The sequence below is a fragment of the Lithobates pipiens genome, unplaced genomic scaffold, assembly GCF_037356315.1.
Source record: "Lithobates pipiens isolate NorthernLeopardFrog02 unplaced genomic scaffold, aLitPip1_a1.2 Scaffold_30, whole genome shotgun sequence".
Classification (NCBI taxonomy): domain Eukaryota; kingdom Metazoa; phylum Chordata; class Amphibia; order Anura; family Ranidae; genus Lithobates; species Lithobates pipiens.
The window spans coordinates 75,018,064-75,043,893 of record NW_027507791.1 but is presented as its reverse complement, the minus strand read 5'-3'; the positions used below and the strand labels follow the sequence as shown (position 1 = coordinate 75,043,893).

Below are 25,830 nucleotides of genomic sequence, written 5' to 3'. Positions count from 1 at the left end.
TTTTTGGACTTCAAAACCATTTTGTGAGGTTCTCTACCTTTTGAAATTCTTCAAAACACTCCCTAAAGGTTCTATAAGAACTTCACTGTACATCAAAGAAAGAAATTATTACAGAAAGTGCTGGTGCAAAAAAAAATTTAAAAAAAAATAAAAAAAAGAAGGATTACCCGGTGCTGCACCTGTAGCTGGGGCCTAGATAGTGTTTTGTAAGCAAATCTATGTAGAAACTGTGCGGGTTAATACAACTCTTATCTGCAGTCCTACCCTCATGCCCTGTACACACGGTCAGACTTTCCGACGGAAAATGTGCGATCGGATCTTGTTGTCGGAAAATCCGATCGTGTGTGGGCTCTATCGGACTTTTTCCGTCGGAATTTTCGACACAAACTTTGAGAGCTGGATCTAAAGTTTTCCGACGACAAAATCCGATCGTTTAAATTCCGATCGTGTGTAGACAATTCCGACGGACAAAGCGCCACGCATGCTCAGAATAAATTACGAGACGAAAGCTATTGGCTACTGCCCTCTTTATATTCCTGTCGTACGTGTTCTACGTCAACGCATTATGAACGATCGGATTTTCCGACAACTTTATGCGACTGTGTGTATGCAAGACAAGTTTGGGCCAAAATCTGTCAGAAAAAATACGGATTTTGTTGTCGGAATGTCCGACCGTGTGTACAGGGCATAAGTATTGACAGCCTCCCAGATAAAGATAATAGATTGAGAGCTGGCCTCCCTGGGAGCACAGAAACGCGTTTTACCATAAGCTGCTGGTAAAACCCTCATAGTCCTCATTTTCTGCTGCCTCTTTCAACTTTAAATCAGAATGGTCATTTAGTGTAAATTATAATTCCTGTATTTTGACAAAGTGAAAGTATAATAGTTTGGAGTCGATTACATTTTTCTGTTCTATATGTTTTTAAACGGTTATCTCTCTTTTTACTATAGGTATATAACATACAAAATATTTGACAAATATTCAACACATGTAAAAAGATTTCCAAAGTACTAAGGGTTATCTAAAGATCTTGCATCTCTCAGTAAAACTTGACTGAGCTTTCTGATAACGGATAAGTCACTGCAAAAAACATTTATTTCTAGATTTTGGATTCTGTAAACAATGCACTTTGTTTAAATAAGTGGTGAATAAACATGTGGAAATCAGTTTAAGGCCCCTTTCACACTAACGTCCCGTTCAGGCCCGCCTGTCAGTTTTTCAGGCGGACCTGAACGGGTGCTCCATAGAGCTCTATGGAGCGTCGGATGTCAGCGGTGACATGTCCGCTGACATCCGACCCGCTCCGATCCGAAAAAGTGTAACGGAGGAAAAAGCTATTTTTCCATCCGTCTGCGGATCGGATCGGGTGACGACGGGCACTGCGGTCCGTCGTCATCCGATCTCCCATAGGGGAGAGCGGCGCTGTGACAGGTCCGTCCCTGCACAGTGTGCGGAGACAGACCTGTCATCTCCCTGCTCAGCGGGGATCGGCGGAGTGATCCCCGCTGAGCAAACGGACATCCACGGGGCGGATCAGAACTGATCCGCCCCGTGTGAAAGGACCCTAAAGCACCACCTGCTGTCTCAAAAATGTGAAAATAAAAAAAAATAAAAAAAATTAAATAAACAAAATAAAAAAAAAAAATACACACACACACACACACACACACACACACACACAGGATATATTGCCAAAAGTATTGGGATATCTGCCTTTACACGCGCATGAACTTTAATGGCATCCCAGTGTTAGTCCGTAGGGTTCAATATGGAGTTGGCTCACCCTTTGCAGTTATAACAGCTTCAACTCTTCTGGGAAGGCTGTCCACAAGGTTTAGGAGTGTTTCTATAGGAATGTTTGACCATTTTCCAGAAGCGCATCTGTGAGCTAAGGGCACTGATGTTGGATAAAAAAAGGCCTGGCTCGCAGTCTCCGCTCTAAATCATCCCAAAGGTGTTCTATTGGGCTGAGGTCGGGACTCTGTGCAGGCCAGTCAAGTTTCTCAACCCCAAACTCGCTTATCCATGCCTTTATGGACCTTTCTTTGGGCACTGGTGCACAATCATATTGGAACAGAAAGGGGCCATCCTCAAACTGTGCTCACAAAGTTGGGATCATGAAATTGTACAAAATGTCTTGGTATGCTGACGCCTTAAGTGTTCCCTTTACTGGAACTAATGAGCCAAGCCCAACCCCTGAAAAACAACCCCACACCATAATCCCCCCTCCACCAAATTATTTTGACCAGTGCACAAAGCAAGGTCCATAAAGACATGAATAAGTAAGTTTGGGATGGAGGAACTTGTCTGGGCTGCACAGAGTCCTGACCTCAACTCAATAGAACAACTCTGGGATGAATTAGAATGCAGAGTGCGAGCCAGGCCTACTCATACAACATCAGTGCCTGACCTCACAAATAGACACACTCCTAAACCTTGTGGACAGCCTTCCCAGAAGAGTTGAAGCTGTAATAGCTACAAATCATTATTGAACCCTACAGACGAAGGCTGGGATGCCATTCAAGTTCATGTCAAGGCAGGTGTCCCAATACTTTTGGCAATAATAATAATATATATATATATATATATATATATATATATATATATATATATATATATATATATATATATATATATATATATATATATATATATATATATATATATATATATATATATATTTCAGCTTATGGTGACGCATTTAAAAAGAAGTGTCCTTTTAACTCTAAAAGGAGGAATCTCTGCTGTGAAAAGGGTAGATCTAGAGACAGAGTAGGTAATGTGACACATAACGGGGTTAACAGTGCACATAATCGACTCTGATGATACATCAGCACTAGGGCCCCATAGATCTCCCCATGTAATACTGCTGACAATGATTTACTGGCTACCTGCTGCAGGTCTCTAACGGCTCAGGCTTTATCCAAACATCTCCAGCACTGTGGGGGTCTTCTGTGTTGAAGTGTTGGATGGATTAGCGATGATGGATGGCCCATGTGTTATGCTAGGGCAGTGTTTACCTAATTCTAATGTATTTTGCAGTCATTTTCACCATACAGGATCTAGGTTATAAAGAACTATCATGCAGAAATTAGAAATAAAATGGAATCTCAGGTTCATTCATATTTACTTTGTTGAATATGGAGTTGTATTAAAAAAAAAACCATAAACATGATACGGTATCTTTTTAGGTTTTTGAATGAGATTAGCTTAAAAAAATAGATCAATATGATTTTTAAATGCATGTGGAATTCCCCAGGGGACCTAGTGTTTGGATCTGGTGCCTTGGTTGTTGAGCGAGCTTTGCCAATGACCTCAGCCAAATGGGTAGCGTACGGCATGTAGTACCGCTCACCAAATGCGACAGGAGGGATACACTGCTATTTAATGCCTTTACAGCTTTGGGGGAGCAGTTGAGGGGGGTGGTAAAACCTGGCTCAACTGCAAGTGTTCACCTAGCCTTAGTGAGGAACAATTACACTGAATTACCCTTTTTTACCACTGGGTGTCACTGTGAGTCATGAAACAAGTACGCTTTCTAAAGCTTTTAAGAAAGAATGTTCATTGACAAGAGCAACTGAGTAATTACAATTAGCAAAGCCTTTACCTTCTTAAAGCGGAGTTCCACCCACAAAATCAACTTTAAATTAATCAACTGCAAAAAGCATCAGAAACAATATTCGAAAAAAAATATATATATTTTTTTTTTACATACTTGTTCAGGGCTGTTGCTATGGGGTCCCTTGTAATCTGCCCCCTTCCCCTCCGCGGCACCTGATGTTATTTCCCTCAGCGACTGTTCGCTAGTGCTCCTGGGAGATGTGTGTCATTTCCCAGGAGTCAGTGGGCAGCGCCGAGGGCTAGAATCGAGCCTACTGCGCATGCGCGAGAACGGGCAGTGCATGCTGGTTATTCAGCAGTACCGAATCCTGGAAGTTTATGCTTGTGGGCTTCACCTGCCGACAAGCAAGATGGAAATGTCTGAGCTTAAGGAATATAAGGTGAGATTTTAAATTAAACAGTAAGTAAAGCAGCGCGATTTACCATACAAACCAACGCAAAAACAACATCATATGATAGTAACATATATAATTTTTTTTTATTTTAAATCAATTTGTGGGTGGAACTCCGCTTTAAGACCAATATCCATATACTGTAAAAGGAATGACAAAGAACTTTAAAGTATTGTGTGTTATGAAAGAAAACCTGGTGAAGGCAGAGCAGATGTTTGCAGGAGAAGAACCACTGTAGTAGTGAATCCCCAATGGACCTCACCTTCGACTTTCCACCTTTGTTCAGAGAAGCTCTGCTCTGCTGTCCTGTGAGCTTCCCAGCACCAAGTTTTGGCTGAACCTTGGCTGAGACCCCAGCTGAGGGCTTTGTACTTCTTAGTGCATTTCTTGCTGGGCCTTTGATCTCCCGATCTCTATTATTCTTTAGGTCTTTGCCGCTTCCTGCATTCCGTCTAAGTGAAGGCTCCTGGATTCGGTCTTCAGGTTTCTTTTTCCGAATATCCTCGCTTGCCAGTTTATCCTGAAGAACAAAGTCTGTTGACTTTTCTGGCTAAACATCCTTTATAACTAATAACTGAATACATAAGATCACACAAACAACTTGATAAATCCTACAGCTGAACTGCAGGCACACAGCTCAACACATAAGTGGAATACATATACTGTATGGGAGATTTTTTACCTGCCAAAGCATTTGTAGGTTTGTCAATCTAGTGCAAAGAGCCACACAGCACAGCCCTGTCTGATGGAGCAGATCTGAGTTTCTCCGCTGCAGTTAAGTATCACTTATAGGAGAGCGGGAGAAACAGCAGAATTATGAACTCCTTGTCTTTGTCAGTCTCCTCTCTTCTCATATCAGCATGTCCCTTTTTAACACTGCAGCACAACTTACTGGCTCCCTGTGATGTATCTCCCTTTTCCCAGACTGAGGTTTGCAGTACAGACCCAGCAAAAAAGGCTGATACCAAGTCAAACATTGCTTGCAATTAAAAATACATTTATTGACACATTAATGAATACACAGCTGCCTTCATCTGTGCCTTTTAGATTTGCCTAGAGCTTAGTTTTAAAGGATAAGTTAATCTTTAGGAACATGTAACATGTTCCCATTCCTGTAGAATCTCACCGATCTGCTGCTTCTAGTGAAAGCAAGTGAGCATCTTCTCCGGGTGCTTGCTGTCATTTTATTATTATTATACAGGATTTATATAGCGCCAACAGTTTGCACAGCGCTTTACAACAGTAGTTGTCATGGGCATCTTTTCCGTCCGCCCATGTCACGCATTCACAGAGTTCTGCGAATAGGAAACTACAAGTACCAATAAGCCTTTGGGCTGTCAGCTTGTAGTGCTAAATGAACTACAGGGGCGCTGTTGAGCACTTGCGGTAGTTCATTATCTCTTCCTGTCAGTGTGTAACTGCCTGCTCATACCAAGTACAAGCAGACAGATAACCTGACAAGAATGCAGGAGTCCTCCTGCATGGCACTAGTGATCTGCTGATCCTGGGTGCATCGCTTTGCAGGCTCCTAGTATATAAAAATTTATAATGCACATTTTTTTTAACCTGTAAAAAGATGTGAATTTTTAAAATTTTGTTTTTTAAAGGTGAACTTATCCTTTAAAAAAAGGATGATTAAAACGGTTCTAGGACAATTCTAGAATGCCCATTAGAGCATTGATGGTCAACTTCCTTGATAGAGGACTCCAGGTGTAGTCCCTGGCATCACCAAAGGGCCACACCTAATATTTAGTGAATGTATTGCTAAAGAAAGCTGTTGGAGGTGAAAGACATGCAATAGTGAGACGGAAGTGTCATCAGCACACCAGGATCTCCAAAATTGGGTCCAAAACTTTAAATCGCATAGTATCACAAAAAATATGCCTGATGAAGGGGTCCTGCCTGGCTCCGAAACATCGCTTCTACTTATTTTTTTGATACTATGTGATTTTGGACCCAATTTTGGAGATCCTGGTGTGCTGGTGACACTTCATTCTCACTATTGCATGTCTGTCACCTCCAACAGCTTTCTTTAGCAATACATTCACTAAAGGTGTGGGGCCCTTTGGTGATGCCAGGGACCACACCTGGAGTCCTCTATCAAGTGAGTTGATCGCATAGTATCATAAAAACATACCTGATGAAGGGGTCCTGCGTGTCACCGAAACGCCGCTTCTATTTTTTTTTTTTATACTATGCGATTAAAGTTTTGGACCCAATTTTGGAGATCCTGGTGTGCTGGTGACATTTCCTTCTCATGATTTCATTCGGTTTCAGCCATTGGTCATTTCAGCACCCAATCTAAGATACAGCCGTTTGCGCAGGAACGTGTGCGTTAGGAGTAATGCATTGGAGACATGCAATAGGAGATGGTCAAAGTCTACCCGACTATTACAACAAATGGCGAGACTGTGAATATGCTATAGGATTTGTTGAAGACTGGGGAGAAGCTTGTGGAAATTTAGGAGTTTATTTACTAAAGGCAAAAACACTCTTCACTTTACAAGTGAAGTTGCACTCTGCAAGGGAATTTTCCCCAGAGCTTAGTGAATGTAGTGACCATTTGCAAAGATTACCCAATCACGTGCAAGAAAATGTAAAATACACACATACATTTTTTGCTTGCACATGATTCAGTGATAGAAGTCAGCAGAGCTTCACCTCATTCACAAAGCTCTGGGGATAATTACCTTGCAGAGTGCCACTGCACTTGCAAAGTGAACAGCCTATTCGCCCGTTCATTTCAAAAGTACAGTGGACTTAGTACGTCGTACTTAGTCCGCCGCAAAAGTACCGTGTGTGCGCAGGTAGCTCGTTCGGACAGTCCGCCAGACTAAGTCCGCCAAATAGTCGGCTACGTGTGCACGCGGCATTAGAAAATCAACCCCAAAGAATGTGAACGCATTGAGACTGCTAGAAATCACTACTATTACATGACAATGGGGAAACATAGATTACTGTCTGCAGGGGCCCACCCGAGACTAGCACAGAAAGTGCCAAAGAGCCGCAGGTTGGGCACCAGGGATTTATAATGCCAGTCCTTGTATTATAAATGCTATATTATTGATGAAAGAAAGAACAAATATTATTTTAGCTTTTTTTTTTTTACAAATATGACAGTTTTCCCAAAGTTTCCCACACCGCTCATTGCCAAAATGATATAAAAAGTGAAACATATTAAGTGTATAAAGCATCAAGTAACATGGACCAATGGAAAAATGTATTTATTCAAGAAAATTGGTCTAACATAAGAACAACTCTGTCATCAATGATAGTGTACAACCCTGTAGCCCAACCTGTGACCCTATGTTTTGCTTGGCTCTTGGACCCTAAAAGTCTGCAGTGTTAGTGGGAGCATTGATTTGTAAAGGAGAAATGGTACAAATCTCTACAAGCCTCATGCAATATGTTTCCAATCTCTCCCTGTTTTCTGCAGCATGTCTGCAGTCTCAAGTGAATCCTATAACATGCCCACAGTTTCCTACCAATATTTTTTTCTAGCACATCTGCAGTCTCTGACAATCCTTTCTAGCATTACCTATACTAACCATTAGGTGATGTGAGGGGGCCACAGTTGAGACCCCTATACAATGAGTGAAAGCACTTTTTTTGTGAACAGATACCATACCTCCCAACATTTTGAGCAAATGTATGTAGACATAGGACACACACCCTTGTCACACCCCCTTAAAAAGGAGAATAAACCAATAAAAAAAAAAAAAGTTAATGAAATCCACAAGTGCTTTTTTTTTACCACTACTATTCCTTTATATTGGCACTGGGAATCACTTTTGGAGGATAAAAGGTGCATTTTATATACAACTTTATAGATCAGACCAAAATGAGGGACAAATGAAGGGGGGAAAGAAGGACAGAGGGACATTGCTCAAAATCAGGGACAGTCCCTTGAAATCAGGGACAGTTGGGAGCTATGAGATACTATTTCTATGATTCTTAATTGTTCTGTATATTACTGACCTGAATTTCAGAATCCATTTTACTAATCCAACAATCCACAGTTCTCTGAATTCGCATTTTCTCTGAAATATCACTGAAAAAAGAAGTTATAAGTGACAAGTTAGATTACATATATGTCTTTTCACATTTTTTCCTTTAACCACTTGCCGACCAGCTACGTTTTGCGACCTGCTTTTGGGGGTGTCATTAACTTTTAAATGACACCCGCAGCAGACTTCATAAAAGCAGTGCGATTCCTATGCAGTGTGGATAACGCACAGAAAAAGTTCCAGCATGAGCCGGGGCTCAATCCCTGTCCCAAAGGCGCTACAGGAAGTAGATCCAAATCTCTCCAAAGTGAAGGTAATGCCTTCAAAATACAGTTGTTAATGGAACAAGCACCCCTTTGAAAAGTTTCCAATCTACCCACTGCTCTGGAGAAAGTTTCTTACCAACCAAATTTCAGTCCCAGTGACTGTCAATAGTCACCCAGACAAAACAGAGCTAGTCAATATCGCTAGGGTCACACTGGCGGTATGCCTCTACCACTCCTCTTAAAATTAAGCAAAGGATCCGCAGTGGATTGCTTTTCAAAAAGCAGTGGAGTCGGAGATCGTAATGTCATCACCAGCCCGCCTCTCTGCCTCAGCTAGTCAAAGGAAGCTTCGTATTCGTTCATAGAAAGCTTCCTTTAAATGGCTGAGCATTGCTCAGCCCGACTCGGTTTTGTTCCGGGTGTGGGACAGTAGATCCCTGTCTCGCAGCCAGAACCCAGCACTGTGTACTGTATGAAGCTGAAGCTACATACAGTGCCGAGAGTTGCAGCAGCAGTTAGTGAAGAAAATCGTTCGTTTGGACCAGCTTGATCCAAACTTACTATTTAAAGTGACAGGAAACCTGGAGATCAGCTTTAGGTTTGCTGTGGCCATGAAACAAAGCATCATGGCTGCAGCATGTGCACAATCACTCTTGACTGCACATTAGGCTTTCAGTAGCCAATCAAGAGGGAGGATAGCAGTAGTAAGAACACACCTGGATCATCAGTTTTACCACCCTTGTGAACAGCAATAAAAACTTACACATGAATAAATAACAGATACTGCTTACAAACTTTGACCAATGTCCTATGAGATCCGGGTGATGATGCCAGTGTCATAGAGCTCGCTGATTAAGCCCATTAAGGATCTGAAATGCATTTGAGTGGGAGGATCCAGGTGGAGTTCTTTGGTCTATCTTGATTAATAAAGTTTATTAAAATGCTAAATTATACATTATGTGGTCACATTTTGTTCGATTGGACAGCAATGAAAACCTGACGAGAATCTATAACTTAACTCCTGCTAATTATATCCGTATACCCTTTTAAAGGCTATATACCAATTTTAAGCAAAATCATTTTTCATCTTCTGTTACTGACCTTCCAAGGGTCTTCTGCAGCCCTCTTACAAGCAATAGATGCCCTATGCTGTCTACAATATCCAGTACACTGAAATCTGTTTGTTAAAATGGAGCTCCAACCCAAACATTTGTTAAGGGAATTAGTTAGAAACTCAATAAGGTTTGCGTTTCCATCTATGTTCCCAATGGGGAGATGTATCCTCACTTTTTGTCTCTTGTGCTGTCCGAGTAGAAATCCCTTCTGCCCTGTACACACGGTTGGACATTCCGACCACAAAATCCATTGGATTTTTTCCGATGCATTTTGGCCGAAACTTGCGTTGCATACACACAGTTGGACAAAGTTGTCGGAAAATCCAATCGCTCAGAACGAGGTGGCGTAAATCACGCGACGGGACAATAAAGAGGCCAGTAGCCAATAGCTTTCGTCTCATAATTTATTATGAGCATGCGTGGCATTTTGTCCGTCGGAATTCTCTACATACGATCAGAAAAAGTCCGATCGGATTTTGTTGTCGGAAAATTTTAGATCCAGCTCTCAAACTTTTTCCGTCTGAATTTCCGACCGTGTGTATGGGGCATTGAAGGCAGCAATAAAAATCAAACATGGTTCTAAGCCAGCCACTTTATGCAAAGCTGAAGCACGGTATAAAAAAAAAAAAAAAAAGTGCATAATTAAGAATAATGTAAATATTACCCATCTGTGGTCAAAGCACTGATGAGGGAGTGCCAAGCAGTGCCATCCCTTGCCCGGTTAATGGCTTCCAAGTTGTCTTCAAATATTTTCTTCCTATTCTGCACTTCTCTCAAGATGCGCTTTGCATCCTCAAACCTTGACTTTGGAAGATTCACAGCCAATTGAGGAAAGGAATGTGGTGCAAATACAGGTGCAGAGGTCATGATGGACGATACTCTTGGCTAAAGACAAAAGAGATGTTGGAATTACATATATTTTTCATCATGGTTAAAAAATGTAAAACCCAGTATGTGGATCGCTTGTACAGACTATTAAGCATTGGAGAGCATCATTTAAAGACAGCAGATTTCCCTTGTTTAATTTTTCACAACATTTTCCTATTACCGTCTACAAGAAGAAATGATAAAATACAGACAGAACACCAAAGACTACATATATAAAAGCGGTTTCTGGTTCCTCCCATGATGCAAGAAGTAAAATGACAGTGCAATACAAATCTCCCCACATCACCAAGGTTTGTGGGAGTAAGGGGAAGTCATAAAAATTACAAAAAGAACATACCGTATATACTCGAGTATAAGCCGAGATTTTCAGCCTCTTTTTTGAGGCTGAAAGTGCCCCCCTCGGCTTATACTCGAGTCATCGCCGTCTGACTGCTCGATCAGCGTATCGAGCAGACAGACGGCGGACATACTACAATTCGAAAGCCGCGCCTCCGCCTGTGATAGGCGGAACACTGAATTTCCCAGCAGCCTGTGTTCCGCCTATCACGGACATCGTCTCATCCTCGTCCGTAGTACGAGGATGAGACGATGTCCGTGATAGGCGGAACACAGGCTGCTGGGAAATTCAGTGTTCCGCCTATCACAGGCGAAGGCGGAGGCGCGGCTTTTGAATTTTAGAATGGCCGCCGAGGCGCCGATCCTGGCAAGGCACGGGACGGAGGCAAGGCAAGGCACGGCACGGGACGGAGGCAAGGCACGACACGGGACGGAGGCAAGGAGGCAAGGCACGGCACGGGACGGAGGCAAGGCACGGGACGGAGGCTCGGGACACAGGCTCGGGACACAGGTAGGCTGGACACACACACACACACACACACACACACACAGGGATGGATGGATGGAGACACACACACACAGGGATGGATGGATGGATGGAGACACACACACACAGGGATGGATGGATGGATGGAGACACACACACACAGGGATGGATGGATGGATGGAGACACACACACACAGGGATGGATGGATGGATGGAGACACACACACACAGGGATGGATGGATGGATGGATGGATGGATGGAGACACACACACACAGGGATGGATGGATGGATGGACACACACACACACAGGGATGGATGGATGGATGGACACACACACACACAGGGATGGATGGATGGATGGACACACACACACACAGGGATGGACGGACACACAGGGATGGACGGACACACAGGGACGGACACACACACAGGGATGGACAGGCATGTCTCACCCTCGGCTTATACACGAGTCAATAAGTTTGCCAGTTTTTTTGGGGGTAAATTGGGGGCCTCGGCTTATATTCGGGTCGGCCTATACTCGAGTATATACGGTAAAATTACCATACTCACAGAATGCTCTAATAAAAAGGTCAAATTCTGCAAAAAGTTTGCTAAAATCCCTGTAGTGTATACTGTTTACCTTAAAGGGGTTGTAAAGGTAAATGTTTTTTCACCTTAATGCATTCTATGCATTAAGGTGAAAAAACATCTGACAGTGCCTGCGCCCCCAGCCCCCCCGTTTTACTTACCTCACCCCTCGAAAATCCCGCGCTCGTCCCCCGATGTCCTTTCCACCGTTCAGCCTGGCCACTGATTGGCTGGAGTGGATGGATGGAAAGCAGCGCAGCCATTGGCTCGCGCTGCTGTCAATCACATCCACTGACACGGAGCGCCAGGGAGCGGGGCCGTGTGATACAGCGAGTGGCTATAGCCGCCGGCTGTATCATGGGAGCACGCCCGCAGATGCTTCTCACCATGCGAGGGAGCGCGCATGAACGTGAGAAGCACCTGCGGGAGGAAGCAGAGACAGCCGCCGAGGGACCCCAGAAAAGCAGGTTCGGGGCCACTCTGCAAAACGAGCTGCACAGTGGAGGTAAGTATAAAGTGTTTTTTTTTTGTTTTGTTTTTTATTAACAAATTCTCTTTACAATCCCTTTAAAGTATATGTAAGCCCTCACCATGTAAATCCACTCATTCAGTTTAAAATAAAAAGCAAAATATTTGTGTAAAGATAAAAAAAATAACCCATTATAAATACCTTTTTCCCCTTTTTATAAGTGATCAGATTGCCTCTGTACTCAGCTACATAAGAGCAAGGAGAGGAGAAACAGCAGCACACTGACCTGTGAAAAGCTGTGCTGAGTGGGTGTGTCAGGACAAGTCTGATCATTGGAGGAGCGTAAGCTGAGTTTCCAGCATAGTTAGAGAACTGACCACAGTGTGTTCTCCTGCTTAGTGTTGTCAGTTTTTAATAAGAAAGCAGAGGGACTGGCAGTAACACCAGAAATTTCACACTAAGGTAACAATACCAAGAGAACAAGATACTTTTTCATACAAGTACATGGTACAGCAGACACATCAGGAATATGAATGGTTGGGTTTACATATGCTTTAACAATAGTCAAATTCCACAGATGTTCTAAACCAAGCACATAAAATAATTGGTCTTTCCCTAGTTATTAAATGTGGTGGTTGTACTAATTTTCTTTTTTTCCCCAGGCAATTTTTTCCTCTATTTTTTCATACTGATCCTGCCATGAAAAGGGTAACCCTTTAAACCAGAGAGGCTAGGAAACAAAGTCCTGCAGGAGTCCCAGCAGGTGACAACGAAGAACCGTCTTCAGCTGAAAGTTTCACAGGAGGTACAAGGTCTCCGGAGATATGAAAAGGAATTACAAAGTCGACCAGGATTTACAGGATATGAATTGTCATACTGTAAAAGCATGACAAGGCAAAAGGGTGCATAGAATGAAGAACGAGTAGAAAAGTTCCCTCTTACCAGAAACTACAAACAGGTGGAAATTTACCTGCATAAAAGAAGATGTAAGGGATGTTCATTCCTGCTCATTTTTCTTCTGCTCGATACTCACTTGAATGGGCTGCCCTGTGTGTGAATAGATTCCCCAAAGATGCTCCCAAACCTTTTCAGGTGTGGAGCGCCACTTGTTTTTTCAGCACACGTTTTTGGGGCTTTTGTAGCGCTGCAACTAACTGTGCTTGGGGGGCAATTAGGACTGAATAGCACTCTACGTGCTCTGTGTGTTCTTCCCCTATTTTAGTGCAGAATGCATCATTAAAATGTGAAAAGAGCCTAGAAAAAACAAAAATAAGTAATGAAGTAGCCCGCTACCAGGGTAAAGACATAAGGAAGAGAAGGCAGGATAGTCACCCTAGCCCAAAAACTTGCAAGTTGGCTATCTGCATCTGTGAAAAGGGTAGGGAAGACATGCCAGGGAAAGATGGAGTAGCAGGGCCTGACAGCAATAAAAGTACCCCCATGCAGTCTCAGACAGCCCGTATAAGAGAAGAAAAAAAAAACAAACAGACTCATGTGGGTCAAGCTGAATAGCACTGACAAGGAAAATAAAAATTGGTAGTTTGGCTAAAGCAGTGATGGCGAATCTTGGCACCCCTGATGTTTTGGAACTACATTTCCCATGATGCTCTGGCACTCTGCAGTGTAGGAGAGCATCATGGGAAATGTAGTTCTAAAACATCTGGAGTGCCAAGGTTTGCCATCACTGGGCTAAAGCATGGACAAGAATATTGTGCTAAAGGAGGGTATTAAGAAGGGACCTTGGCACGTAGACAATAAAAGGTCAAGGAAAAAAATTCCTGGAAGGATGCAGACACAGCCTCACGGAGTGGGCTGGGTTATATGGGGACACTAGGCAGACAGACCCAGAGAAGCTTTTGCCAATCACCCGAAGGTAGCATCATACAGTATAACCCAATATAATGGTCTAAGAAACAACTTCTGTGTCCTGTACTGTATGATAAAAATTATGAAAATGAACAGACATACCTTCAAATCTTCAGCTTGCGATGTCCATTGCTTTGCATCCTTAATAAACAAAAAAAAAATTAAGTGGCAAGAAAAAAAAAAAAAAGAAGAAGAGGTTGCCTTTACAGATTAAAAAGACACTTTTTTTTAGTTAGTGAACACTATTATATAATGACACCAAAATTCAAAACTGACACTAAACACTATTTAAAAAAATATACATCTGTGAATGAATATTTACATTATATTGTAAACTCAAAAATTAAATTCTATTACTATCAGCTTCCTCCAAATTCCTTCAATTTGCTGCTGTGATCCAACTTCCTGTTAAAGGGTGGCTACGTTTGCTCTCCACGGTCACTGTATTCAAAGTGATTGTAAAGTCTAGTTTGTTTTTCCTACAAAAAAAAAAAACCAAACATACATGTTATACTTACCTGCTCTGTTGCAGTGGATTTGCATAGAGCAGCCCAGATCTTCCTCTTCTCAGGTCCCTCTTCTGCAATCCTGGCCCCTCCCTCCTGTTCAGTGCCCCCATAGCAAGCAGCTTGACATGGGGGCAACCAAGCTGAGTCACTGCTCTGCTTGTCCATTCAGACACGGCCCTGTCCCCTCTATTACCTTGATTTGCTAGCTGACTTTGATTGACAGCAGCGGCAGCCAATGGCGCCTTCTGCTGTGTCTCAGCCAATCAGGAGGGAGAACCTCGAACAGCTGAGACACTTGTGGACATTGCTGGACAGAGAGGAACCTCAGGTAAAGGTGCTACACACAGAAGGCTTATTGTATAGAATGCATTAAGATAAAAGACCTTTGTGTTTACAACCACTTTAAGAATGTAGCCACACTCTTTTGCTCACTCTGGAGATGGACTATGGGATTTGTAGTGTGCATGGAGCAGTGCAAATGACTGCAATTAGCATACACAGCCTACTCCAAACAAACAGAAGAGAAAGCGAAAGAGGTTTGGGAGCCAACGGAGGAGGTTACAAGGAGGAAGTAAAACACTGTAAAAAAGTTTGATGAAAAATAGTTTTTAGGGTAGTGCATGTGAATGAATTATTTCTGAAGTATAAGGATATTATTCAACTTTTGGACACTTTGGGGGGGGGGGGGGGGGGGTCGATTTACAAAAACTGGGAGAATGCAAAATCTGGTGCAGCTCTACAATTAAAGCTTCCAGGTATTTTGGTCAAAGCTTAATTGAACAAGCTGAAGATACAAGCTGATTGGCCACCATGCTCAGCTGCACCAGATTGGCACTCCTCAGTTTTAGTAAATCAATCCCTTTTTTTGGGGGAGAGGGAGGGGGAAAGAGTGTTTGGTTTTGACTTTCGTCTGGATTACTTAGGCAAATCACTCAAACAAAAGAGTAGCACTACTGGAAGATGGACCTGCACTACCTCACCTTTACCAGTTTCTGCATCTCCTGCTTTAGTGTATTCAGGTCCTGCAACACATCATCAGCTTTCTGGACTGCAGTGCTAGAGGGGACATTGGTTCTTGTAGCAACACCATCCCTCTGGAAAAAGCTGGAATAGAAACATCGGCATTACTAGGAGAAAAGAGCAAATTTAAAATGAACCGTATTATATAATTTTCAATTATTGTCTTTTTATAGTGCTTGAAGATCAAGGATGTGTTGTGCAATAGACATTTATATACATAAGTGTGTCCTAACTGCATGAAAATGCGCACGCGCGCGTGTGTGTGTGTGCGTGTGCGTGTGCGTGTGCCTGTGCCTGTGCACACGTGGGAAGGAGGAACTTTCTAATGATCTCATTAAATTAAGTTAAATTTTAACCTATAAATATTGCTGTAAAGCCCCCTATGCTATAGTATTGAGTGACAGGTATGCTTTATAGAGACAAAAGTTCATTGTATCAAAAGTTTATTAGACCTTTCATGCCCCATTTCTTCCACCAGCCCAGGGAATACATGGACATGCAGCTTATACAGGAATATGGTACTGAGTGCTTGTGGACCTTAAGTGCTAAGGGTCAGGGCGCTTACAGGTTCATTCACCATAATTTTAATCAGTGAATAGTAATTAATCCCCTATCATATACCCTTCTTCATGGGTCCCAGACCACAAAAGGCCACTATAAGCCGAGCTCTGGAGACAGAAATGTTTATTTTAATATATTCCTCAATAGCCACAGAGGATATCAGCTAATAACTTGTAAAAGGTAGCAGTGACATCATCACTGTGTGGCATAAAGTATGTGCTGAGAGCAGAGCTGAGTAGGGGACCCAACATGCCCACTTTTACCAACATGCTTGACTATGGTAGATAAATAGCCAGATAGATAGTCACACAGCGATCACCCTTTACATTCTGACCACCCAATCAATATTGGAATAGGTCCCCCTTTTGTCACCAAAACAGCCCTGACCTGTAGAGGCATGAAATCCACTAGACCTCTGAAGGTATGCTGTGGTATCTGGCACTAAGACAGGCCATAGATGATATGATTTACTTTCCTGCAATGGGTTGCAGGAAAGAAAAATGGTTTGCTTCCCTCATCAACACCATCAGTGTTGATGAGGGAATCCCTCCAGTGGAGCCATTGTATTCTCTCGGCAGGGGGCATGGGGAACATGGTGGCAATAATTGCATGCCAAAAATCGACATGCTGGTTGACCGCAAGTCAATTAATGGATACACTTGGGTACAATCAGTTTGCCCATAGATGGTTTTAATCTCAGCCGGTCACAGCTAAACTGGGCAAGATTCTAACCATCTATGGCTGGCTTAAGCTGTCAGTAGCAGATCCCTTTAGTCTAGCAAGTTGTGAGCCTTCATGGAACAAACCTGTTTTTCCAGCATATGCCTCAGATGCTCGACTGGATTGAGATCTAGAGAATTTGGAGGCCACAAATACACCTTCTTCCACTGCTCAGTGGTCCAGTTCTGATGCTCACATGCCCATTGAAGATGCCTTTGGCTGTGGACACCTTTTTGGCTATGTGGCTCCATATGCAACAAACTGTGATGCACTGTGTGTTCTGACACCATTCTATCAGAACCAGCATTAACTTTTTCAGAAGTCTGAGCTATATTAGTTCTTCTATTGGATCAGACTACACAGGCCAGCCTTTGCTCCCCACATGCATCAATGAGTCTTGGCCGCCCATGACAATAGCACTGGTTTGCCAGTTTTCCCTTTATTGGACTACTTTTGGTAGGTCCTGACCACTGTAGACCAGGAACACCCCACAGGAGCTACAGTTCTGGAGTTGCTCTGACCCAGTCGCATAGAAAATATATATTAAAATTTAGCATCAAACATGTATTTTACAATGATTTTTCAATAAATACGACTTCTATTAATGGATTTTAATGATCATTTGTTTCCTAGGTTGTACCAAAAAGTTCTTGTGTTGTACAAATTGGGATGCTCCATTGGAAAGTCCTCATATATGTTATTGTCTATAAACATGCATTAATGGTTTTTAATTAACATTCTAGTGGCAGGGTTCCTTGCTGTCTTCATCTATCTTTTATATATATTTTTGTCCTGGGGTCACTGGACAGGAAGGAAAAGGAAAAAAAAAAAAATCCCCAATTGATAACCAGGCAGCAATAAAATTCAGACACATGTTCTAAAGCCTGGTATATATATATATATATATATATATATATATATATATATATATATATATATATATATATATTAATTAAACTGTCAGCTCCAGTCTGAGCCACTGTATTAACTATCTAAAGTTAGTACAGAGATCTCCCCCGCTGTGCTGTTGTATTCTGACAGAAGGAAAGACCCCCGCCAGAACACTCAGATTTGTGCTCTCTCCACCATTGGCTAAGAGTGCTGATCAGGAATGGGTCAGCTGCTGGTTTTCCAGCATGGTCGTCCGACAGAAGCTGCCTGATGTCTCCCAACATTCAGCCTGTGTGTACGGGGCTTAATATTTCCCCAATCTATCCATAATTTAAAACTCATGGCTTCAGTTGCTTTAATTCGATTTTCATTTGAAAAGGGGACAGGAAAAACAAAAAAAAAAAAAAACTTTTGGCTAATGCTTCACTCAAGAATGTTGAACATCCAGAATTGCTTTTTAAATCAAGAAGATCAGTTTCACAGTTGTCTGTTTGATATCTTTTTTGTCACCAGTCATTTTGTTCATTATAAGATCAGGGTGTGTTGGTCTGTATTTCCTTATTTGGATTATGAACTCTTGTGTCCCACAAACTATCGACACTTTCCATTAACTTGTCCAAGGTTAGTAAAATGTGTGCGTTGATGTTGGCTCCATCGAGTGGGTGCTGGGGACCAGTCAGTGTTGCCGTGAAAACCTCAGGCAGGGGTCGGGTATGAGAGAAGGCACATGTACTTTACTGACACATTTATTTATGGTAGCTGAATCCATCAGCAGTAAAACGGAATCTTATTATACCAAAAAGGAAAGAACTGAGACTAACAAGCCCTATAAGAAGATGATCAGGGCTGAGACGCGTTGGTTTTGTGAGCAGCCGATCAGGACTGATCACTGCAATCTGGGCTCTGGTCTGCGCTTACTGGAAACAGCAGCAGAAACCCAAACCACATCAGCGCCAATCACTTTTAATATATACCGGATATGATATGCAAAAATTTCCAATCGGGGTGTTAAAGATCAGAATGCATGCAAAACTATGGCGCTCACACTCCATTTCACACTATACATACCATATCATATACAAATTAAATAACTGCCCACATAAACATACATATCAAGAGGAAGTAAAAATGGACAAAAATCACATCTCTGCATGCCAGCAGCTAATCTCCACACCTGCTCCAACAAAGCCACCTAGAATACTTGATATGTATAGAAGGAATACTGTACATGGCATGGTATCTGATAACAAAGAATGGCCTCTTCTAGCTCCAGCCTGGGTCTTGGATGCAATCCAGTTGGAAGCCGGCACAAGGCGATCCAAGCAGACACTATAAACAGTAAGCAGTCCAGACAACTTTAAACCATGCCAATAACTCTGTGCTTTTCCTGTGAAACGGGCTTGGAGTGCTGCCAGCTACTCGCCTCTCTTGTTAACTCACTAAAGTAAAGCGGATCATAGCCCCGGGTTGTTATGGATACTAAAGTCACAGAATTACTTCCATGTATAACTTTGAACACCTTGTCAATGGGAAACAAGGGTTAAATAAATTACATTTGTAGGAAGGAGTAGGAGAAGTGGCAGTGATACAGAGACAGCTTATATCATGATACTGGGATTTCAAATCTTTTATTTACTTAAAAGTCAAGATCCATAGTGTCAAAGCAGTAAAGGTAAAAGGACTTATAATACAACATAGTACAATGTTATACATCATCATATAGAAAACAGAATATGTACTAGTACACAGACTGCACCATGTATTCCTTCCGTCGTACATTCAAAACATAATGTTATATCTTCTTACAGGTGAGAAAAAGGCCAATATTAACCACTAGAGATCCGCGCTATAGCCAAATGACGGCTACAGCGCGGACCTCCTTTGCCGGGACGACGTCTATTGACGTCGTCCCGTGCACGAGTGGCCTGCGCGCCCCTGAGGGGGGCGGCGCGCTCCAATCGGCGAGTCTATGAGACTCGCCTGATCACGGATCCGAGCAAGGGGTCGATCTCGACCCCTTACCACCTGATCAGCTGTCAGCCAATGACAGCTGATCATGTGATACAACGGAGCTGGCAATCGGCTATTATTCCTCCTCGCGCTGATAGCGCGAGGAGAAAAAAAAAAAAAGAGCCGATCACGGCCAGCCCTGCCAGTGCCCACCTGCCCCCTGCCAGTGCCACCTCATTAATAAATAAGTGCCCCCCGTCAGTGCCACCCAGCCGTGCCCATAGTGCCACCCATCAGTGCCACCCATCAGTGCCCACAATCTGCCTCAACAGCGGTGCTGCACCCCAGTGCCACATATCCGTGCCCATCAGTGTCATCTACCAGTGCCCATCAGTGCCGCCCATCAGAGCCACCCATCAGTGCCCATCAGTCCCATCTATCAGTGGTACCCATCAGTGCCCCTTAGTGCCACCCATCCGTGCCACCTTATCTGTGCCCATCAGTGCAGCCTATCAGTGCACTTGCCCACCAGTGCAGCCTAATCAGTGCCCACCAGTGCAGCCTAATCAGTGCCGCCTCATCAGCGCATTTCAATGAAGGAGAAAAATGACCTGTTTGCAAAATTTTATAACAAATTATTAAACATGATTTTTATTTTGCATCTTTTTTTGTTTGTTTAGCAAAAAATAAAACTCCCAGCTGTAATTAAATACCACCAAAAGAAAGCTCTATTTGTGGGAAAAAAAAATGATAAAAATTTCATTTAGGTACAGAGTTGTATGCCCGCGCAATTGTCATTCAAAGTACTACAGCGCTGAAAGCTGAAAATTGGTCTGGGCAGGAGGGGGGTTTAAGTGCCCAGTAAGCAAGTGGTTAAAGAACTAAACGCAAGTAACTTGCCTAGACCATCCCCCCCCCAGGGTAGATGCTACTGGGAATCAGTATGTACATTTGTATCGATATATCAGCGTTACTGTCTTTTGTGTTTTGTCTAAATCTTCTATTTTTAGTTTTAAAATTAAAATAAATGAAAAATCAAATGAATAAATGAAAATGAAAAATAAATGAAAAACCAAGTGAAAAGACATAAATCAATTCATATCAAATTTTTTAGAATTCTGACATGCCAAAATGATGGTGCGGATCAAACAATCATCTACCTATTGTAAACAGGTACATGAATCTGGGCATGCACTATAGGCGGACGCACACGGAGACCAGAGTGTCCATGCAGACACACCATCCTCAGTGCAGCTGAGGTTCTTTCTGCCACTGCAGCTGTCACAGACAGAACAGCAGCAGAGGGCTGGATGGGCAAAGCCTGATGGGGATTCACAGGCACTAGTTACCCATCAGGCCCCCTCTCCCTTTTGGTTGGCAGCAGGCAGTTCCATAGCCAATAGACAGCCTGCTAATGGCTATACAATCTACCCACTGTCTTTTGTCATTCACAAGGATAGAGTGGACCTGATGGGGAACTAATGCTTCAGCTTCACCATTTGACTGCTCACACAGTCAGCACCACTGGTTGCTAGGAGGCTGTCAGCTGTGAAGCTGACGATGTCCCGAAAGTGCAATTTTAGTCAGAAAATTTAATCCTGCTAGACCACGTCAGGCTGGCCCACTTTGCAGGTATAGTCATGTAAAACAATTAAAAAATAAGTGCCTATACTGTTCAACAGTAATACACTGTCTCACCCTGCTCTGCACATGCTCAGTTGGTCCCTATTCTTAGGCACTGCTGAATTTGTAGAGGATGATCTGCCGACAGCCTTAAAGTCTCCTATCCTTTATAGTAGGGCTGTGGAAATTAAAGATTCTAATCTAATAGCACCTTCACATTCCAATTTCAAAGTATATCATGGCATTCAAACATATCAAAGTGCAAGGCGCAATATACAAATCTGTACAAAAAATGCAAATGCAGAAAAATATAGTGCATAAACAATAGGTGCAAAGTCTGCAATAAAGTGCAAAGTGAGTGATATCACTATATAATAAACAATGGACAGCCAGTAATAAACAGTATACACGTAATACACCAAAAAAGTACACAAATTAGCGATTAAGTGCAAATAAGAAACCTCTTTGTGCCAAGTGAGACTGGCCTGTGCAAAAATGCAAACGAAAGTGCAAAAAATATAACACAATAAATGGTGCTGGTAATGAGCCAAGTCTGGTCCATGCAAGTCCTGCAATGTGCAAAAAAAAATGCAATTGCAACAAGGATAATAGTCTATTAGTTCAAAATCCTCTACACATGAATAAGCATTCAAATGTGCAAAATATTCCAAAGTGCAGGTATTCCAATGTGCAGATATCAAACATAAAAGTGTTTCTCCTCTTCGTGTGGATACACACTAATAAGTAGTAGCCTCTTGCGGTAAAGAGGTAACCGCATATAAAAAAGAACACAGTATCACAGTATCATGACAGTATCAGCTTCTTCTCCCCATGTCTCTGGATCTAAATGGATCGAAATGGATATTATGTATCTGGACCCAAGTGGATTATCCTTTAGTCTTTGCCTCTCAGCAGAAGCACGAGTAAATGAAAGAGAGGGGTGCTGTATAGTGTAGTAAAACCAATATGTGTATCTATTAAATAGTATACAGAGTACTCACATAAAACAAATGAAAACAACACTTATCTCCTACGATCGCCGAGCTTGTTTTGCCTACGTCAGTATGAAGCGCCTATCTCGTGTCCCTACGCGACACCATGATCACGTGACTTCATCAGGGAATCGTGACATCACACGTAGGGACTCTGATGAAGTTGCGTGATTCTGACGTCACGCGTAGGGGTGGTATAGCTCGCTTCATACTGACATAGGCAAAACGAGCTTGGCGCTCGTAGGAGATAAGTGTTTTCATTTGTTTTATGCGAGTACCCTGTATACTGTTTAATAACTACGCATATTGGTTTTAAAAATACTACACTATACGGCACCGCCTCTCTTTCATTTACTCCTGCTTCTGCTGAGAGACAAAGACTAAAGGAGAATCCACTTGCGTCCAGATACATAATATCCATTTAGATCCAGGGACATGGGGAGAAGAAGCTGATACTGCCAGTTTTCTTTTATACGCGATTGCCTCTTTACCGCAAGAGACCACTACTTATTAGTGTGTATCCACACGAAGAGGAGAAACACTTATGTTTGATACCTGCACATTTTGAATACCTGCACATCTGAATAGCCGCACATTGAAATACCTACACATTGGAATATTTTGCACATTTGAATGCTTATTCATGTGTAGAGGATTTTGAACTAACTATTATCCTTGTTGCAATTGCATTTTTTTTGCACATTACAGGACTTGCATGGACCAGACTTAGCTTATTACCAGAACCATTTATTGTTTTATATTTTTTGCATGTTTGTTTGCATTTTTGCACAGGCCAGTCTCACTTAGCACAAAAAAAGTTTCTTATTTGCACTTTATCGCGAATTGTGCACTTTTTTGGTGTATTTTATGTATACTGTTTATTGCTGGCCCTACATTGTTTACTATATAGTGATATCACTCACTTTGCACTTTATTACAGACTTTGCACCTATTGTTTATGTACTATATTTTTCTGCATTTGCATTTTTTGCACAGATTTGTATATTGCACTTTGATATGTTTGGATGCCACGATATACTTGAAATTGGAATGTGAAGGTGCTTTTAGCTATTGATCAACCACTTTTGCACTGTATTTATTGTCTTTTTAATTTTCCACTTATTCCCACATATTTTATCTTTCTTATTAGATATAAACCCATTGCACTTTGCACCTACTGGTTTTATACCGGTACTGCTGTCTGTAGCAACTTACTTTCCTATTGCATCTGTACTGCTACCTTTAGCGCTACATTTTGCTGAGAACACTATACTATCTTGTCAAATTTATCTTGATATAACTATATAATTTTCTGATACCTCTTAGAACAGTGCAGCACCATTCTTCAATATATTACACTCCCCAGTGGGTACGGTTTTGACCCACACTTGGTGTTTGCAGCAGTTCTTTTTTTCCTATCTTTTCCCTATACACGGTAGCGCAGGAATAATCTCCCATTACACTAGTCCTGCTTTATAGCCAAGCAATAGCTGCTTCTGTTTGATCTGCAACTGTCATGGTACTGCCTACCACCTTGGCTGAATAATGAAAGGAGCCCAGTGGAAAACTGTTGGCAGAACCGCACTCGCATTTATTCAGATGCAGGCACTGTTTGGGTATATTGGCAGCTGGCAGAGCCAGAATACTAAAGCTGCAATGGGAGATTCCTCCATTTTCGGTGTGCAGCATGGATGCAAGAATGTTAGCTGTAGACGAAGGGGGAAAAAAAAAAAAATCTATATTGATATGGCCAACATAACACTTCTAATTCCTAATACTTGCATAAAGCACTGCAGTGTGAGGAAGGAATCAGCATATTCACAGAGAGGAAAAAATATGTTTTTCAAAGCATTTCTGAGCTAAATCAGTCACAATTTATAAGAGGGATATCGACAGTACACGGCAGCAAACGTCCCCCTATAAAACACAAATTTAATGTATGATGCAGTAGAAATCTGATTACCTGCTATTAAATGGCTGGCTGTCAATCTTTGAGAGGTTTAAGGGATTGTGAGTTGTGTATGATGATTTTGACAAGGGGGTGCCATCGTGTCCAAGAATCTGCTGCAAGAAGTGAATTTTACCTGGAGAAAAAATAATTTAAAGTTTTTGGTCCATAAAATAGGAACTCCAAACTAAAAAAAGCAGGACAGTCTTTCAGTACAAGCTGATAAATTTACTAAAAATACCCATAAGCACATGCAGCCTATGGACATATGGTAAATATGAAAAATATAAACTTTTAGCCATGAGCTGAACTATATGACAGCACAGGACAACAGGAGCAATCATACAAGAAATGTACATAAACAAAAAAAATAAAAAATAAATAAAAAGAAAAAAAAAGGGAAGAAAAACCAAGATATGGAAATTTAATGGTGCCAAAAAAAAAAAAAAAAAAAAAACATTTTTAATATATTTATGTGTTTTTTATTAAAAACCTTTAAAAAAAAAAAAAAAAAAAAAAAAACATTTTTGGACAGAAATAACTATACAATACATGGAACAGATGCAACCGATTGGATCTCTACATGTTTCGCCATAATGATGGCTTCCTCAGGAGAACTTTTATCAGGCACTGCATGTATGTTCACGGCGCTTTGGCCAATCAGGAAAAAGGTCTCACTGACCTGCCTCCCAATTGGCGGGGAGGCACTGAGGAGTAAAAAAAAAAAAAAAAAAGCAAAAATTTAAATTCGTTATGGTCACACTCTGCGCCCCCCGAGCCCACCCTTTTTTGAAGCCGGGTGCTTAAAAAAAATAAAAAATAAAAACGCCCCCGCCCACACTGCTATAGGAGTCCGGCATCCTGAAAGGGGCCAGGCGCATGGATCAGGAGGGGACGGCAGGGATTAGGGGGACAGCGGTAGTGTTCCCACAATCCACGGGCCGCCCCTGCTAGGTCTTGAACACAAATCATATTAGCATAAAAATATGCATGCTTATATTGTAAGTGTAAGCCGATTGTTTTCATGAACCTGGATGCTACACAGTTCCTCCTAAAGATGTCCACCAACAATAGAAACTTTGGATTGTCTCAGAGTAAACAATAATTCTTGGGAAAAATCTATTCTGGTCGTTTTTTTTTTTTTGTTGTTTTTTTTAATTCCTTTATTTGTTCATGGCAGTCAACTGTACAATACATCCAGATGTTACATTTTATCAGTACAAACATAGTGGCCATACATTAAAGATAGTGAACAGTACATCTCTAGACACAATAAACTCTGCCGAATAATTTAAAAAAATATTACATCTATCATATCTGTGGTTTGAGTAAATATTAGACAGGGGGGTCTACGGGGTCCATGAGAACCCATCTCATAGTTACCCATCCTTACGCGTGTCCCAAGGTCTATGGTATGTGGCTGGGTCTACAGGACCACCTGTTCCCCTGAGCATAAGAAGAAGAGGGAGCAAGTTGAAGAAAGAAAGAAGGGTGGAGGAGAAATCTATTTGGGAAGGGCAGGGGGAGAAAGGTAGGGGGGGGGGGGGTTATGCTCTTTATCAGCGCCGTCACCCCCTC

At 42.0% G+C, this 25,830-nt stretch overlaps 1 protein-coding gene across 2 annotated transcripts in view; it reads right to left on the bottom strand.

Annotated features, from left to right (window-relative positions):
- The window catches only part of KIAA0586 (KIAA0586 ortholog), a 216,805-nt gene that overhangs the window by 162,666 nt on the left and 28,309 nt on the right, over positions 1 to 25,830 (bottom strand). For both annotated transcript variants that reach the window (XM_077464465.1, XM_077464466.1), the window contains exons 9-14: positions 24,268 to 24,388; positions 15,528 to 15,651; positions 14,141 to 14,179; positions 10,067 to 10,287; positions 7,993 to 8,065; positions 4,277 to 4,534 (exon numbers count right to left, since the gene is read on the bottom strand). In XM_077464465.1, coding sequence (XP_077320591.1) covers positions 4,277 to 4,534; positions 7,993 to 8,065; positions 10,067 to 10,287; positions 14,141 to 14,179; positions 15,528 to 15,651; positions 24,268 to 24,388 — 836 coding nt within the window. The remainder of the gene's footprint in view (positions 1 to 4,276; positions 4,535 to 7,992; positions 8,066 to 10,066; positions 10,288 to 14,140; positions 14,180 to 15,527; positions 15,652 to 24,267; positions 24,389 to 25,830) is intronic.